Here is a 13,195-nt window from a genome sequence, read left to right on the forward strand (position 1 = left end):
AACTTTCTTTTCTGTAAAATGGACCTAACACTAGCCTCTGCCATCCAGAATACCAATGAGAGTGCCCTCAGTGCCTGACTTACACAAGTCCGGTGGGCAGTAGGGGCCTAAGTGTGCATGACGGTGAATGCTTATGAGAGCCCGTGTCGTATGTTTCCATGTGATGTGGCGCAGACAGGTGGTGAGGTCTCTATATAGTGGCGTGTGCTTGTGGATGTTACAGTTAAAGGGGTGATGGGTGCGGGTGAAAACCTGGATTCCTGGGTTTGCTTCCCAGCCCTGCCACTTTGTAGGCTGGTAACCTCTTTTTGTCTCATTTTCTTCATCTGTGAGATAATAATAATAATGGTATTTACTGATAATAAGAATAATACTGACCTCTTCATTCAGCCAGTGAGGACTGAAGGGGTTAATACTCCTGAAGCATTTGTGACAGAGCCTGGAAGAAACCAGAAGCCATGTGAGCTGTTTGTTAGTAAGCTCCACTAGCCGGAGTATAAGCCCCCTGAGGATCGGACAGTGTGTTTTCTGCTCACCGTGGTGCCCTCAGTGTCTTTGTCCAAGGTCTGCAGGTAGTAGGCGCCTAATCGCATGCGGGTGGCAGGAAGTCTGGGCGGACAGTGAGGCTGTGTGCATGCGGGTGTCTGTGAAGAGGTATGTGATGGGGAATGAGCATATGTGTGCGTGTGCATGTGTGTGTGTGTGTGCACATGTGTGTGCGCTCGTGTCTGCTCTGGCTGGGCATCTCCAGTGCTTTCTGGAGCCCAGCTATTTCAGGAAGCCTCCAGTCTCCTCCTCCTTATGTAAATAAACATGACAGATCCCATTGCCTGTACCAGTGCAGGGCGGTGGGGGAGGCTCGGGGAGTGGGTGGGAGCTGGAGGCAGCGAGCAGGGCCAGAGGGGTGTGCTTGCGTGTGCGGGAGTGCAAGCGCGCGCGCGTGTGTGTCTGTGTGTGTGTGTGTGTGTGGCTGGCCTCGCAGGCAGGCGGCCGTGTGCGGGAAGCAGTTGGTGGGGACGCGGGAGGGGCGGGCCCGGCCCTGCCATGCCGGCTGCTGGCCGCGGGGGAGGAGGGGCAGGAGGAGGGGAGCTGGCAGCTAGGGTGGCCTGGTGAAGAGGCCAGCCGGCCAAAGGAAGGTGGCTGTGCTGACCGCTGCCCGCGATGGGGGCACAGATCACCCGGAGCAACCTCCACGGTAAGGCCCCAGCTGATGCCAGGGGGTCCTCCCATTCCCAGCCTGGACCACCTGGGGAGGCTGGGGCCCTGGGGCCCTCGGGCTAGGGCATGATCATCCCCCTGCCTCTTTCCTCCTTGCTGGGCTCTGGGGCCACGGGAGGGGGTGCCTCTCAACCACAGGAGGGTGTTTGGCCCTGGGGTGGGAGCCAGTAAGGGAGCCTGGGGAAAGCAGGAAGAGGTATCAGGCTTTCCCTGATAGTCAGCAGAGGTCAGGAGGTGAAGTCTCCCCACAAAGTCTTCTTGTCCCTCTCACCTCCCCGGGGTGCTGACCAACCCCCACATGGGGTGTGAGGTCCTGGGGGTCCATACCCTCTGCTCCCAGGACTGACGCAAACCGTAGCTAGACAGCTGGGGGAACCTGTTTATAGGTCCCGGGATGCAGGCCATGGAGGTCAGCGCTGTGTTCCATGATGGAGACGTGGAGAGATGTGTGGGCACACACGTGTGTGCATGAGTGCGTGTGTGTGTCTGTGCTCACAAGGGTGCATTCGAGGTGTCTGTGGGTGTGTACCTGTGTCTGCTTATGCCTCAACATCCAGATATGCAAGTGACAGCCCCCCACGTTGCCTGGCTTCGGTTCGCAAAGTGCGTGCTTTGTGGGGGAGGCCAGTGAACTTCTGACCCCTGGGGTTTACGTCCACGGTCAGACAGGGCACCCGGCAGGCAGGTGAAGGGGTGGAAGGGAGGAGCACCAAACTAGCTCCCTGTTTGCAGAGCTGCTGCTTGCCCGGGCTCCCATCCCCTCCATCCGCCCGGCTCCGGTGCTGTGGTCTTGGGAGTAACGTGGCTGATGTGGCACCAGACCCAGGAGGGAAAGACTTTCCAGGGACTTGTTTTGTCATTGCTGGGCCCCGGGAGCTGAGTTTTCTGTACAAACCAGCTGGGGCCAGAGCAGTGTGGGCTGACCTTGGGCAGTCCCCGCCACACTTCCCTGTGTCCCCTGCTCCCCCCTCAGACAGGGTGTTACGAGGTGGAGTGGCCTGATCTGCTGAGCCCGGTGGGCACTAAAGAACCTGCGAGAGGCCCCGGGAAGAGGGAGGGTGGTGGCAGGAGCGATCAGGAAGCTGTGGCTGGGTCTGGTGACCAGGTGGCTTTTCCCTTCCAGGCTCTGGACTTTGCAAGAGTAATTTCTAATTAAAAAAGAAAAAAGGGAGGAAAGGAGACATGGGAAAAGCACATCACTGACTCTCTTAAAAGGAAATAAATTTTGTCCTGGGCCTGCAGTGCTCAGTGACAGATGGAAGGTCCTGGAAGACACATAATCCGGAGCCGGCCAGTGGCCTGGGCCTTGGCCCGAGACTCGGACTGGGCTGACCTGGGCCTGGCCCTGGGTGTCCACAGGGCGGGGGCTCCTCTCAGGGCTCATTGGCCCCAACAGGGCCTGTTGGCAGAGGGTCTGGTGCAGACTGGCATTTTCCACTGGAAACAGACTTGGTCAAGCCTGTGGCCTGGGAAGGACAGAGAGGCCCTCAGAACAGGCCCGGGATGCAGCCCACTGTCTCCAGCTGGCCCGGAGCATGGGCTTCCGAGGGGAGTGAGGACCCTGAGAACACCCAACACTTCACGAGCCCCTGCTCCACGGTCCATAGTCATGTGTTCTAGTGAGAGCAAGTGTCTTCCTTGGTTTTCTCTTCTGTTCCTGGGGCTGACAGGAGTGCCCTCCTCAGGACTGTCATGAGGATTACTTGGGAGGGTGTGAACAAGGACTGAACATGAGGAGGACTGAGCACAGGCTTGGAAAAGCATTCGGAGGCCAGGGTCATACTCCCTCCCTCTCCCCCCGGAACAGGAGGATACTTAGGGTGGGCTGAGAGCTCTAGGAGCTGGGCCTCCAGGCTGGGTGGACGTTGGTGAGTGCTAATGAAATGCTTCATCTGCTTTGCCCTCCTTCCCTCCCCTGCCCTCAGCCGAGACCCCTCCCCTCCAGAGGCTGGGCCTCCTTCCAAGCTGGCCCTAGCCCCTAGCCTCAACCTGCCATCAAGACGAGTAGGAGAGGGGAGTTGGAGGATGTGGGGATGTGCGTCCTTGCCCATGTCACAGGGCCCCTTAGCTGGAGCCTCGGCGTGCACGTCCTCACACTGCTCATGCCTGCACCCACGCCTTGGCTGCCTCAGTGGCTCTCATTTTGCCTCCTTCTGAGGGGCGCGGTGGGGGGGCAGGGAGTGGGAGATGCAAGGTTATGGCTCCTTCCTAGGGGCGCTCTCCGCCCACAGCCTGACTCCCAGAGAATGCTTACATAGTTCTCGATCATATCTTCCCTGTGGGCCCTGGTGATTTGGGTTTGGTGCAAAGGGAAGGTTTTGAATTGCTGGGTGACAGAGATGATGGGGATGTGACAGAATGTGACCCCAGACTGTGTGTGTGTTTGCAGGTGGGTTTCTAGCTGTGTGTTTGTGGACGTGTTCTGGCTGTCGGTGTTCACAGGTGGTGTACCTGTGCTTGGGGCTCTGTCTGTGGCTACCACATGCTGTGTAGCATGGGACGTGTACGTATCTGTCTACTATTTAAGGGATTTCATGCTATGCCTGTGTATTTGTGTGTGAGCCGTCACACTTGTCTTACTTTGTGCGGGGGACATGTCCTTGTTATTCTGTAGATAGATGTCAGTGTTTCTGCATGAGGGGTGTGTGTGTGTGTGTGTGTGTGTGTGTGTGTGTGTGTGTTTGTGTGTGTGTATTAGGGCTGGTGGTGAGGAGTCAGCCTCCTCTGGGACCAGCCTGGCAGGAGACCCATGGGAGAAATTAATTCCCATTTGCAAAATGGTTTCAGCAGTTACACGCTTGATGTCTTTCATCGGGCAGATTTCCAGAGCTGCTCCCAGTCTTGAGGGCAGGAACCGGGGAGTGGAGAGCATGGAAGGAGGCAGCAACCATATTGACCAGCCTTCCCTCTTCTTCCCTCCCCGGCCCCTCCCCTCTTCTCTCTGTGCCTTCCTGCTTCACCTCCTTCAGTGCTCCCCCACCGGCAAGGACAGGCCCAGTGCTGAAGGGTTGATGTGTGGATGGCACACACGTATTCTCCCCGACATGTGTGGCACATCTGTGGACCAACAAACCCTAGATGCTGGGGTGTAGAGACTTGAGAATTGGTCCCCAATTGTGTCCTTTCACAGAGGGGGATGCTGTGGCCCAGAAGGGGAAGTGGTTGGCTGAGGTCATGGCGCTGGTGGCTCGGGTGGGAAATCAGGGCTTGCCCCTTCTGCAGCTGGATCCCCACTTCTGCTTCTTGGGTTCCTTCACAGACAACAGGGGAAGGGGCATCCCATGACTTGTGGGACCTGGGATTAACACGGAGGGGGCTGTCTGTCTCCTGGCGGCAGCTCTGGAGGCTTAGGCCAAGGTGAGCTCACAGGTGGGGTGGCTTAGCTTGATCCGTCTTATTCTCTTAACCCAGCTCTGTGTCTGCCCCCACCCCCAGCGGGCACCCAGTGGATCCTTGGTCATTGAGTAAGAGGGAAGAATGAGAGGTAGAGGCCCTGGGTGGCTGGATCATGTGGCAGCTGGAGCTGTAGGTGACCTGGGGGACAGGTGGGATGGAGCTGTCAAGGACAGCTTTGGAGGACATGATACCTGAGCTGGGCAGTGACGCCAGGCAAGGCTAGAGAGGAAGGGGATGGTGGGGCAGGTGTTCTTGGGGAGAGTTTGAATCCGGATCCCCTGGCTGTGTGACTTTGGGTCAGTTTCTTCCTCTGTATATTGTCCTCTTCTGTACATCGGGGATGGTAAGATTTACCCTGAAGGATGGTAGAAAGGGTTAAGTAAGGTCATGGGCATTAGTGTGCAGTGAGCACCCTGGAAATGAATGTTCTTCTGTGAAGGTTTCCCTGGAGGCTCCTCCTGGCCTCTGTATGTTTGTGTGTACACACACGCACACCTGGCCTCCTTGAGGGACCCCAAGTGTCTCTGCCTCCTCCAGCCCTGATGGGTCTCGTGTCCACCATCAGCCACACTCTCTGGTTGTGTGTGTGCACACATGTACACATGCGTGAGCATGGCTTTGTGTGAGGGAAGCTCAGGGGGACAGTCTGTGTGGTGTATGGATTTATGTGACCGAGCCGTGCTCCCCCCAACCCTACAGTCTCCCAAGCCTGGCTCAGGGGCTTTGGGGAGCTGCTGGGAAGATGGGCCCAGAGCTGAACCCGGGATAGCTATTATCTGGAATCTTGGGGTAGGATCAGGGAGGGGAAGAGGAGGGCTGGTCCCCTCCCAGCAGTGAGGGACGCAAAGCTGTATGCACACCTGGCTGTTGGGAATGCCAGAAATTGAGATGTCACAGAATGAGTGAGCACAGGAGGCTCGGTGTGGGGAGATCAACTTGGTGATGAAGGTGCCGATCTTACCCACTCCCCGCCGTCCTCCTTTGCCCCACTCGTCGTCATGGACTCATTCAGTCTTCCAGGGAGCAGCAGGGCCTGCTGTATGCACAGGCAGGGCCTGAGGAGAGATGAGAGGCCTGACGTGGCCTCTAACCCTGAATCACAAAGGTGGATATACGTGGGCATGGAGAAACCAACTAGGGTGGACTGCAGGGTTCGTGTCATCGAGAGCGGACCTGGCCGGCTGGCCAGCGAGGTGGGGATCACCGAGGGTGGCTGGAGAATGCGTTACCCGAATCAGAACCCAGAGCTGCCACTTGAAAGCTATGTGACCTTGGGCGAGTTAGTACCTCTCAGAGCCTCTGTTTCCTCATCTATAAAATGGGACATATTAATATATTGTTGCAAACCACATCTACTGTACAGCAAATTACCCCAGAAGTTAGTGTTTAAAACAACAAACATTTCATTATCTCAGTTTCTGTGGGTCAGGAATCCTGACATAGTTTAGCTGGATACCTCCTGCGTAATGTCTCTTGGGAGGTTATGGTCGAGTTGTTGGCTGCGGCTGTGGTCTCCAAGTCTGAAGACTTGTCTGGAAGGGGATCCGTATCCAAGCTCACTCACGTCGGTATTGGTACTCCTTGGTCCTTTGCCACATGGGCTTCTGCACAGGATTCCCTTACAACACAGCAGCCGGCTTCCCCCAGAGACAGAAACCCAAGAGAGGCAAGAGAAAGTAACCAAGATGGAGACTGAAGGCTTTTGATGCCCAGTCTTGGGCATGACATCCTATTACTTCAGCTGTATCCCATTCACTTGAAGCTAGCTGCTCCACACGCAAAGGGACAGGTCTGCAAGAGGGCATGACTGCCGGGGGGGGGGGGGGATTGGGGATCATTGAAGCCATCTTGGAGGCTGCTTCCTTCAGACACCTGTCTTGCAGGGACTGGGAGGGTGAGGAGAGGTTGCTTGAGAAGGACATCTGCTACAGTATTTGATACCAAAGAAACCATCAACTCTCATGACCTTCCTTTTTTCCTTTTTCCGGCAGGCAAGTGGGGAGCTGTTACAGGTTCTTAGGCATGCAGTGTGGGTGGGATCCTGGTGCTGGGCAGTGAAGGAAGCTGTCCTTTTAGTCCCCTCTTTCTCTAATTTCTCCACAGGACACCAGAAAGTGCAAGGCACAGAGTGGGTACTCCCCGGACACTTGCCAGGTGGTCAGTGGATTGAAGAATCGAACAGGGGCATTCCGTTCAGCAACTCGCGTTGAGCACCTGCTCTGTGCTCTCAGCTAGGCACTGGGGAAACAGCAATAAAAAAGACAAAAAGAGCTTTTGCCCCCAGGAGGCTCAGGGTCCATCTGGGAGACAGACACGAATAACCCTGCAGCCTTTCCTCGCCAGAAAGCTGTACTGCAGAGCACAGAAAATGATCCGAGTGACTCTCTTCTCAACCGTTCTGGGTGTGGAGAAGATGTATAGTGTCCTGCAGATAGCGGGCAACTCAGGGCCTTTGCACTGAATTCTGTGGAGGGAGTTGAGAGAGGCTGCTTGGGTGCTGGAGGCTCTGTTAGGGATGTGTGGGTAGAGTCCCTGGGAGTCCATAGCAGGGCCCTGAACCCGGTCTGGGGCCAGAGAGACTTCCCCTTTTTCTACGGGAAAGTGGGCTTTAAAATCAAGGTCTGAAGGATGAGTGAGAGAAAGGCAGGTAAGTAGGTGGGAAGGAGAGAAAGATTCCCAGCAGAGAAATGTGCTTGGACCAGGCCTGGAGGCAAGAGGCACAGGAGGGAGGTTGAGCCCCTTTAATGACCCCAAAGAAGTTCACATCTGCCCTGTTTTACAATCATCTCTCTCACTGAAGCCCCCTCCCCACCTGCTTTCCCACTTGAAACTGGCTGCCACAGTCTTTACCCCAGAGAGAGCAAGCCCTGTTCAGTGAATGTGTATAAGCTAATCTAAATCAGGACTACGCTGGCAATCCAGGATTAGGGTGTTTGGGATAAGATAAAGCCAGAGTGTCTGGCCTCCCACTGGGCTGAAAAGAGCTGGTGATTTCCTACAGTGGGATTTACTGTTTTTATTAAAAAAAAAAATAAGACCTTATGTTGGGATCTGGTGTTCAAGTTTGCAAAATTCTTTCACATCTATGAACTCCCTGGGTCCTCACAGCAACCAGGAGAGATGGGCGGAGCAGCTAAGATGACCCCATTTTACAGAGAAAGAGATCAAGGTCCAGAGAGGTGAAGTGACTTGCTCAAAGTCACACAGCAAGTCTGTGGCATGGCTGGGGTTTGAACCCATGGCCTCCTGACTCCAGGGTTCAAGCTCTTTGTTCCCTGACCCCCATTGTCTAGAAAGTGAGACAGGCCTCCTTCATCGGAGATGCAGACAAGCATGCTAGCCCTGGGGGTCAGCATCACAGACTCAGAGCAAGGCTGTCCTGAGCACAATGCGATTTTGTGTTGAAAGACGGATGGGACTTGGAGAAGTGGAGGTGGGAGGTGGGCCAGGAAAAGAAGCTGTGTGGTGGGGAGGGGCGAAGAGCTTGAACAAATGTGTGGAGGTACGAGAACACAGGTCAATGTCAGTAGCATTAATCATTATTATTGTTATATAATAAGTACTGATAAGCTAACCGTGTCTTAATTATTAATATAATTATTAGCTGTTATCTATAATAATTATTATAAGAATCATCATTATTATAGCAACCACTTACTGGGTAAGTTTTGCATACATCATCTCATTTAATCCTGACAAGAATCCCGTGAAGAAGGTCTGCCATGACTCCCATTTTACAGGTGAGAAAAGCGAGGCTCCAGAGGTCTCACAGTTAGTGACAGAGACGCTGGGTTTGGAGGCAGCAGACCTGGGTTCATATCGGGGCCCTTTGCTCTGGCTGGGTAACTTCACTTCCAAGGATCTGTGTCCTAGTGGCTCTGGGGGTGGAATGAAGACCCTACCTATAAAGTCACATGGGGTTTGGTCACTGTCGCTAGTACTGCCCTCTCCTTGGCAGCCCAGCTCAGCTCAGCCTGGGCATGCGGGGCTCTGCCAGGATGGTTCTGGGGCAGATCTTGGCGTGGGGGCAGTGAGGAGGTCATTCTGAAGGCTGCCTTGTGTCCCAGCATCTCTCCCTGGGACCCCACCTAGAGGCGGGAATGTGGTCCAGAGCTAGCTGAGGGTTACCTGGAGGGCTGGCCAGGATTGTGTCTGGCACCTCATAAATGCCCTGGAGGAATGGGCTCTGTGGGGGAGTTTCCATTGTGTCAGCAGCAGCCTCGCCTGGGGGTGGGGGTTGCTCCCACTGTGGCTCCCGGGAAGCTTGTAAACCTGTCACTAATGGGAGCTCTGAGAGCTCTGCTGGGAGCCAGATGGGGAGACTGGGGCTCCACCGGGACCAGTGGCCAGTGGGGGAGTAGTGTCCCAGCATCTTGAGCCTGCTGGCTTTGCTGTGGATGTTCCCCCAGCTGGGACTGGCCAGCGCCTTCTCCACGCAGCCTTTCCCGACTATGCCTGCCATCTTGGACTCGGGAAAATGGGCTCTAGTATTAGATGCCGAGTAGGGTAAAGGACCCCTATGAGCAGCATTGGAAGATCAGGGTCCAAGTCCCAGCTCTGCCACTTCGTTGCTATGTGAGCTCAAGCAAGTTGGCTAACCAGTCGGAATCATAACTCTTCCCTAGAATGGAGACCTTAAGGGCCATAGAGTCTGTTGAAGTGCAGGGAGGGAGGCTTTTAGGATGGGATAGGGAAGGAGCCTGGCCCTCAGCCGCCCCTCTGGCCCTGAATTTCAGAGCTGTGCCCAGGGTTAATTCTCATTCAGCTTTCTCTCCTTCCTCCCCCCAGGCCATAATGCCAGCTGAGGTGGAGGAGGGAGCTGGCAGGCAAGGACAGCAGGGGTCGGTGAGGTGACAAACACCAGCCTGTTGGGATGCCTCAGAGGGCCCCATTCTTCTTGTAATCTGTGTGAATGGCGCCCCCTGGAGGCAGGCAGGGGGCGTTCGTGGCTATAAGCAGTGGCCCTGGCCCTGCTTTGAAGAGACATGATGAGGCACGGATGTCTCTTTCTCAGGTGGGACTGGTCAGTTGGATGTGGGGTGCTCAAGGATTCCACTGGGCCTGGAAGCATGGTGGGGGGCGTTTGGTGGGCTAGGGTCAGGAGTTCAGGTGGGGGTCTGCCAAGTGGCAGGGGACCATGGTCACTTCGAGATACCCAGCAAGCCGGAGAGGGTTTTCATATCATCTCCACAGACATGGCTCGGTGTGCATTGATTCCTCAGAGCTGAGTGCAGAGAGAAGAGGCCAACGACAGCTCTGGGGACAGCCCCGGGAGCCACACTGAGGGCAGGAGGAGGCAGGTCCTAGGAGTCAGTGAACGTGCTTTGTAGCAGCCAGAACGCTCCCCTCATACCCACTCCAGAGGCTTGGGGCCGAGAGTTTTGGGCCAACCGGGCTTCGCTGTCTCCTCTCCAATGGTCCACATCCTAGGCACTCCCTGCTGTGGGCTGATGGCGGCAGTGGTGGTCAACCTCCCCTTCCTCCATCTCAGTGGACACTGATTTGTTAGTTGTTGCTGCTTTTGAGGCATTATTTGTAGATAACACAGCTCATCCTTTTTAAGTGTACAGTTTGGGGAGCTGTGACAAATGTGCAAGTTGTGTGGGCACTGCCACAGTTGAGATAAAGAACATTCCATCACTGCAAAAACTCCCTTTGTGCCCCTGTGTCTTCCTCTTCCCCAAACTCCAGTACTCTGGAGCTTTCGAGCTATGTAGTTCTGCCTGTTCCAGAATGTCCTACAAAGGCATCAGAGCATAGGTAGGCTTTGGAGCTGGCTTCTGTCACTCAGCATGGTTTCGAGGCTCCTCCTCCTTACACCCTTGTGAACGCAGAGCGGGATGCCTTGTGGGCACACGCCACATTTTATATCCAGCCATGTAGGAGGGCCATGCAGGCAACATGGTTTGTGTTTCTGTGTCTTGGTGGCCTACACACATGTATCATGAAAGCAGCCTGGCAGAATGCCGGGTCTCGCCCTGCGTGCTACTCAAAATGATTCTGCATGGCACATGGACAGACATTTCCCCCCATGTTTTACCAGTCGTGAGTATAATTTAATGTGCTTTTAAAAGAGTGTGTCCGGCACACGGAACCCCTGCGGTCTTGCCTGGTGGGGCTTCATGGCGAAGCCACAGGCCTTGCCGCGGGACTGCCTGTGTTCAGCTGCTGGAGGCTCTCTGTGGCAGCTGGGTGACCGTGGGCAAGCTGCTCAGTGTCTCTGAGGTGCAGGGCCTTCATCAGTCATATGGGCTAGTGACATCCCTCTCTCCCCTTAGAGTTTGCCTTAAGGCTGAAACCGGTGGGTGAAAGTCAACTCCCCATTCAGGGCCTGGCCTGTGGCTGTCCTTATTACTAGAGGTGTGTGACCCATGGGTGCCGGGCCTGTGTCCTATGCGTGCCGTTTCCTACATCCCTGTGGACATGAATATGTGTGTGTGCACGATACGTGTGTAAACGTGATTCCTGGCCCAAGGGATTAGGGAAGAACTAAGTCTCTGTCTCCTAGGGTCTGGAGTACCTTCATGTACCCATAGTTGTATGTGAGGCCACCCGTCTGGGTGCTCATTGTGTCCCAGGGCCCGGGGTTTCCCTCACCTTCCTTCTCCATCTGTCTTGCTGTCTGCCAGGGTGGTTGGGCCTGTGCCACCCTTGCCCACCCAAAGTCCTCCTGTGGGAGGGAAGCCCAGGGACATGGTCTTCGCAGCCTCCCAGGGCCTGGATCTTTGGCCCTGGGTGTCTCCACCATATCTGCCCAGAGTCAGTATTTTCTGGGTCTTTTTGCAGAACCATAGGATCCCACCCAGGATGGGTGGGAAGGAGAGGGAGCATTTTGAAGAAAGCTGAGATCCAGCGGTTGGTCCATGGGTCCCAAGTGGAGGCTGAGGAGTGGCCCCCTGGGAGAGGCTGTGATCAGCTGCTGGGCTCAGCAGGTTTAACAACCTGCTTTATTGAGTTGTAAGTTGTATTGACATACATTCAACCACCTGTGTTCAGACTGTACAGTTGGGGGGGTTACATACGTATACACCCACGAGATCATCACCACGATCCAGAGGGTGAACATATCCATCATCCCAAACATTCCCTTGTGCCCCTTGGCAATCCCTCCCCCTCCCCGCTCCATCCCCAGGTGACCTCCAGGCTATGTGTTATCACTAGCCCTTAATGTGCATTTCCCACATCGGGACAAATGGGACAGGATGTAGGTTTCTGTTTTGAAAGGAACAGAAGCCCTACAGTTACTCCATGGATTGTGTTTGCTTATTTCTTAAAAACGGGTTTATATCACTCAGCATAATTATTTTGAAATTCATCCATGTTGCCTCTCATATCAGTAGTCCATTCCCTGTTCACTGATGAGTAATATTCCATTGTATAACCCGTGCCACAATCTCTAATCCCTTTCCCCAACTGGTATTTTTTGAAACCAGCAGTCAAGCTGTGCCTGAGGCCGGCCTGATTCCAAAGGACACCTCTCCCAGGCAGGGCACCTATAGGTTGCCTGTGGCCACGCTTTGCCCTTCATCCCAACGGCCCCCTTTCCTGGAATGACCTCCCCTACTCTGCACCACCCAGGGGCCACCCAACCTCTTCCAGGTATCCTTCCCAGACTGACTGTGTCTCCTCTGAGCAGTTCCAACTTGCTTGGTGGCTTTAAAGGCCTTGAGCACTGTTCTGTGATTCCAGTCTTTTCTCTTAGTGGGAAAAAGAGGAACTCCTCCTGGGATCCCTGGGTGGCTCAGTGGGTTAAATACTCTGCCTTCAGCTCAGGTCATGATCCCAGGGGCCTGGGATCGAGCCCCGCATCGGGCTCTCTGCTCAGCGGGGAGCCTGCTTATCCCTCTCTCTCTGCCTACCTCTCTGCCTACTTGTGATCTCTGTTGTCTGTCAAATAAATAAATAAAATCTTATATAAAAAAAAAAAGAGGAACTCCTCCTTGTTCCAGCCCCGCCTCCCACGCACAGGATGTCTGGCTGCCATGGACCATGGACGCTGGTGTCTGGGGCCCTTTGGGAAGAAGGAAGCAAAGATGCAAAGTGAGGCAAAGTGATGCAAATATGGCCTGGACCAAAGTCTGGGTCTTTCTGGCTCAGAATATTGCTCTTTCCATCTCTCCTCCCTTCCTGTGTTCCTCTCCTTCCTGGAAAACTCTCCTCCTCTTTAGGGAGTGGAAGACCTCTGAGAAGGCCTGATGCTTATTGAGCTTCTTGCATTTATTAAATCTCTGCCTTGGAAAAACCAAACTTTGACACCTCCCAGAAGGCTTCTGTCACATTCTGTGGTTTCCTACTTCCCCCACCCCATCTTCCCCTCCTCCACATCTCTCTTGCCTCAAGTTGATGGCACAGGGCAGGGTTCCCCTTCCTCCTTGACAGGATACAGATCTTGGGGAAGAAATGAACATCTTTCCTTGTCCCCAACCGCCAATACTGCATGAATACTTCTGGTGCTGCTGAGACGTGTCTTAGAGCTCCAGCTACCCATTGTGCTGGAGCAGGGTAGTGACTTCCTTAAGATTCCACAGCCAGTGAGTGACCAATACAAGCCACTTGCTACCTCCTCCACGTTCCTTCTAAT

General features: G+C 54.6%; 1 protein-coding gene across 2 annotated transcripts in view; it reads left to right on the top strand.

Moving 5' to 3' along the window:
- The window catches only part of NEURL1 (neuralized E3 ubiquitin protein ligase 1), an 81,325-nt gene that overhangs the window by 44,744 nt on the left and 23,386 nt on the right, over positions 1–13,195 (top strand). Inside the window, exon 1 of one of the 2 annotated variants that reach the window (XM_046027615.1) lies at positions 928–1,195. The exons of the other annotated variant lie outside the window; for it this stretch is intronic. Coding sequence (XP_045883571.1) covers positions 1,162–1,195 — 34 coding nt within the window. The 5' untranslated portion in view covers positions 928–1,161. Of the gene's footprint in view, positions 1–927; positions 1,196–13,195 lie in introns of those variants that run through there. 2 annotated transcript variants of the gene reach the window in all.

This window comes from Meles meles, chromosome 13 (genome assembly GCF_922984935.1).
Source record: "Meles meles chromosome 13, mMelMel3.1 paternal haplotype, whole genome shotgun sequence".
Classification (NCBI taxonomy): domain Eukaryota; kingdom Metazoa; phylum Chordata; class Mammalia; order Carnivora; family Mustelidae; genus Meles; species Meles meles.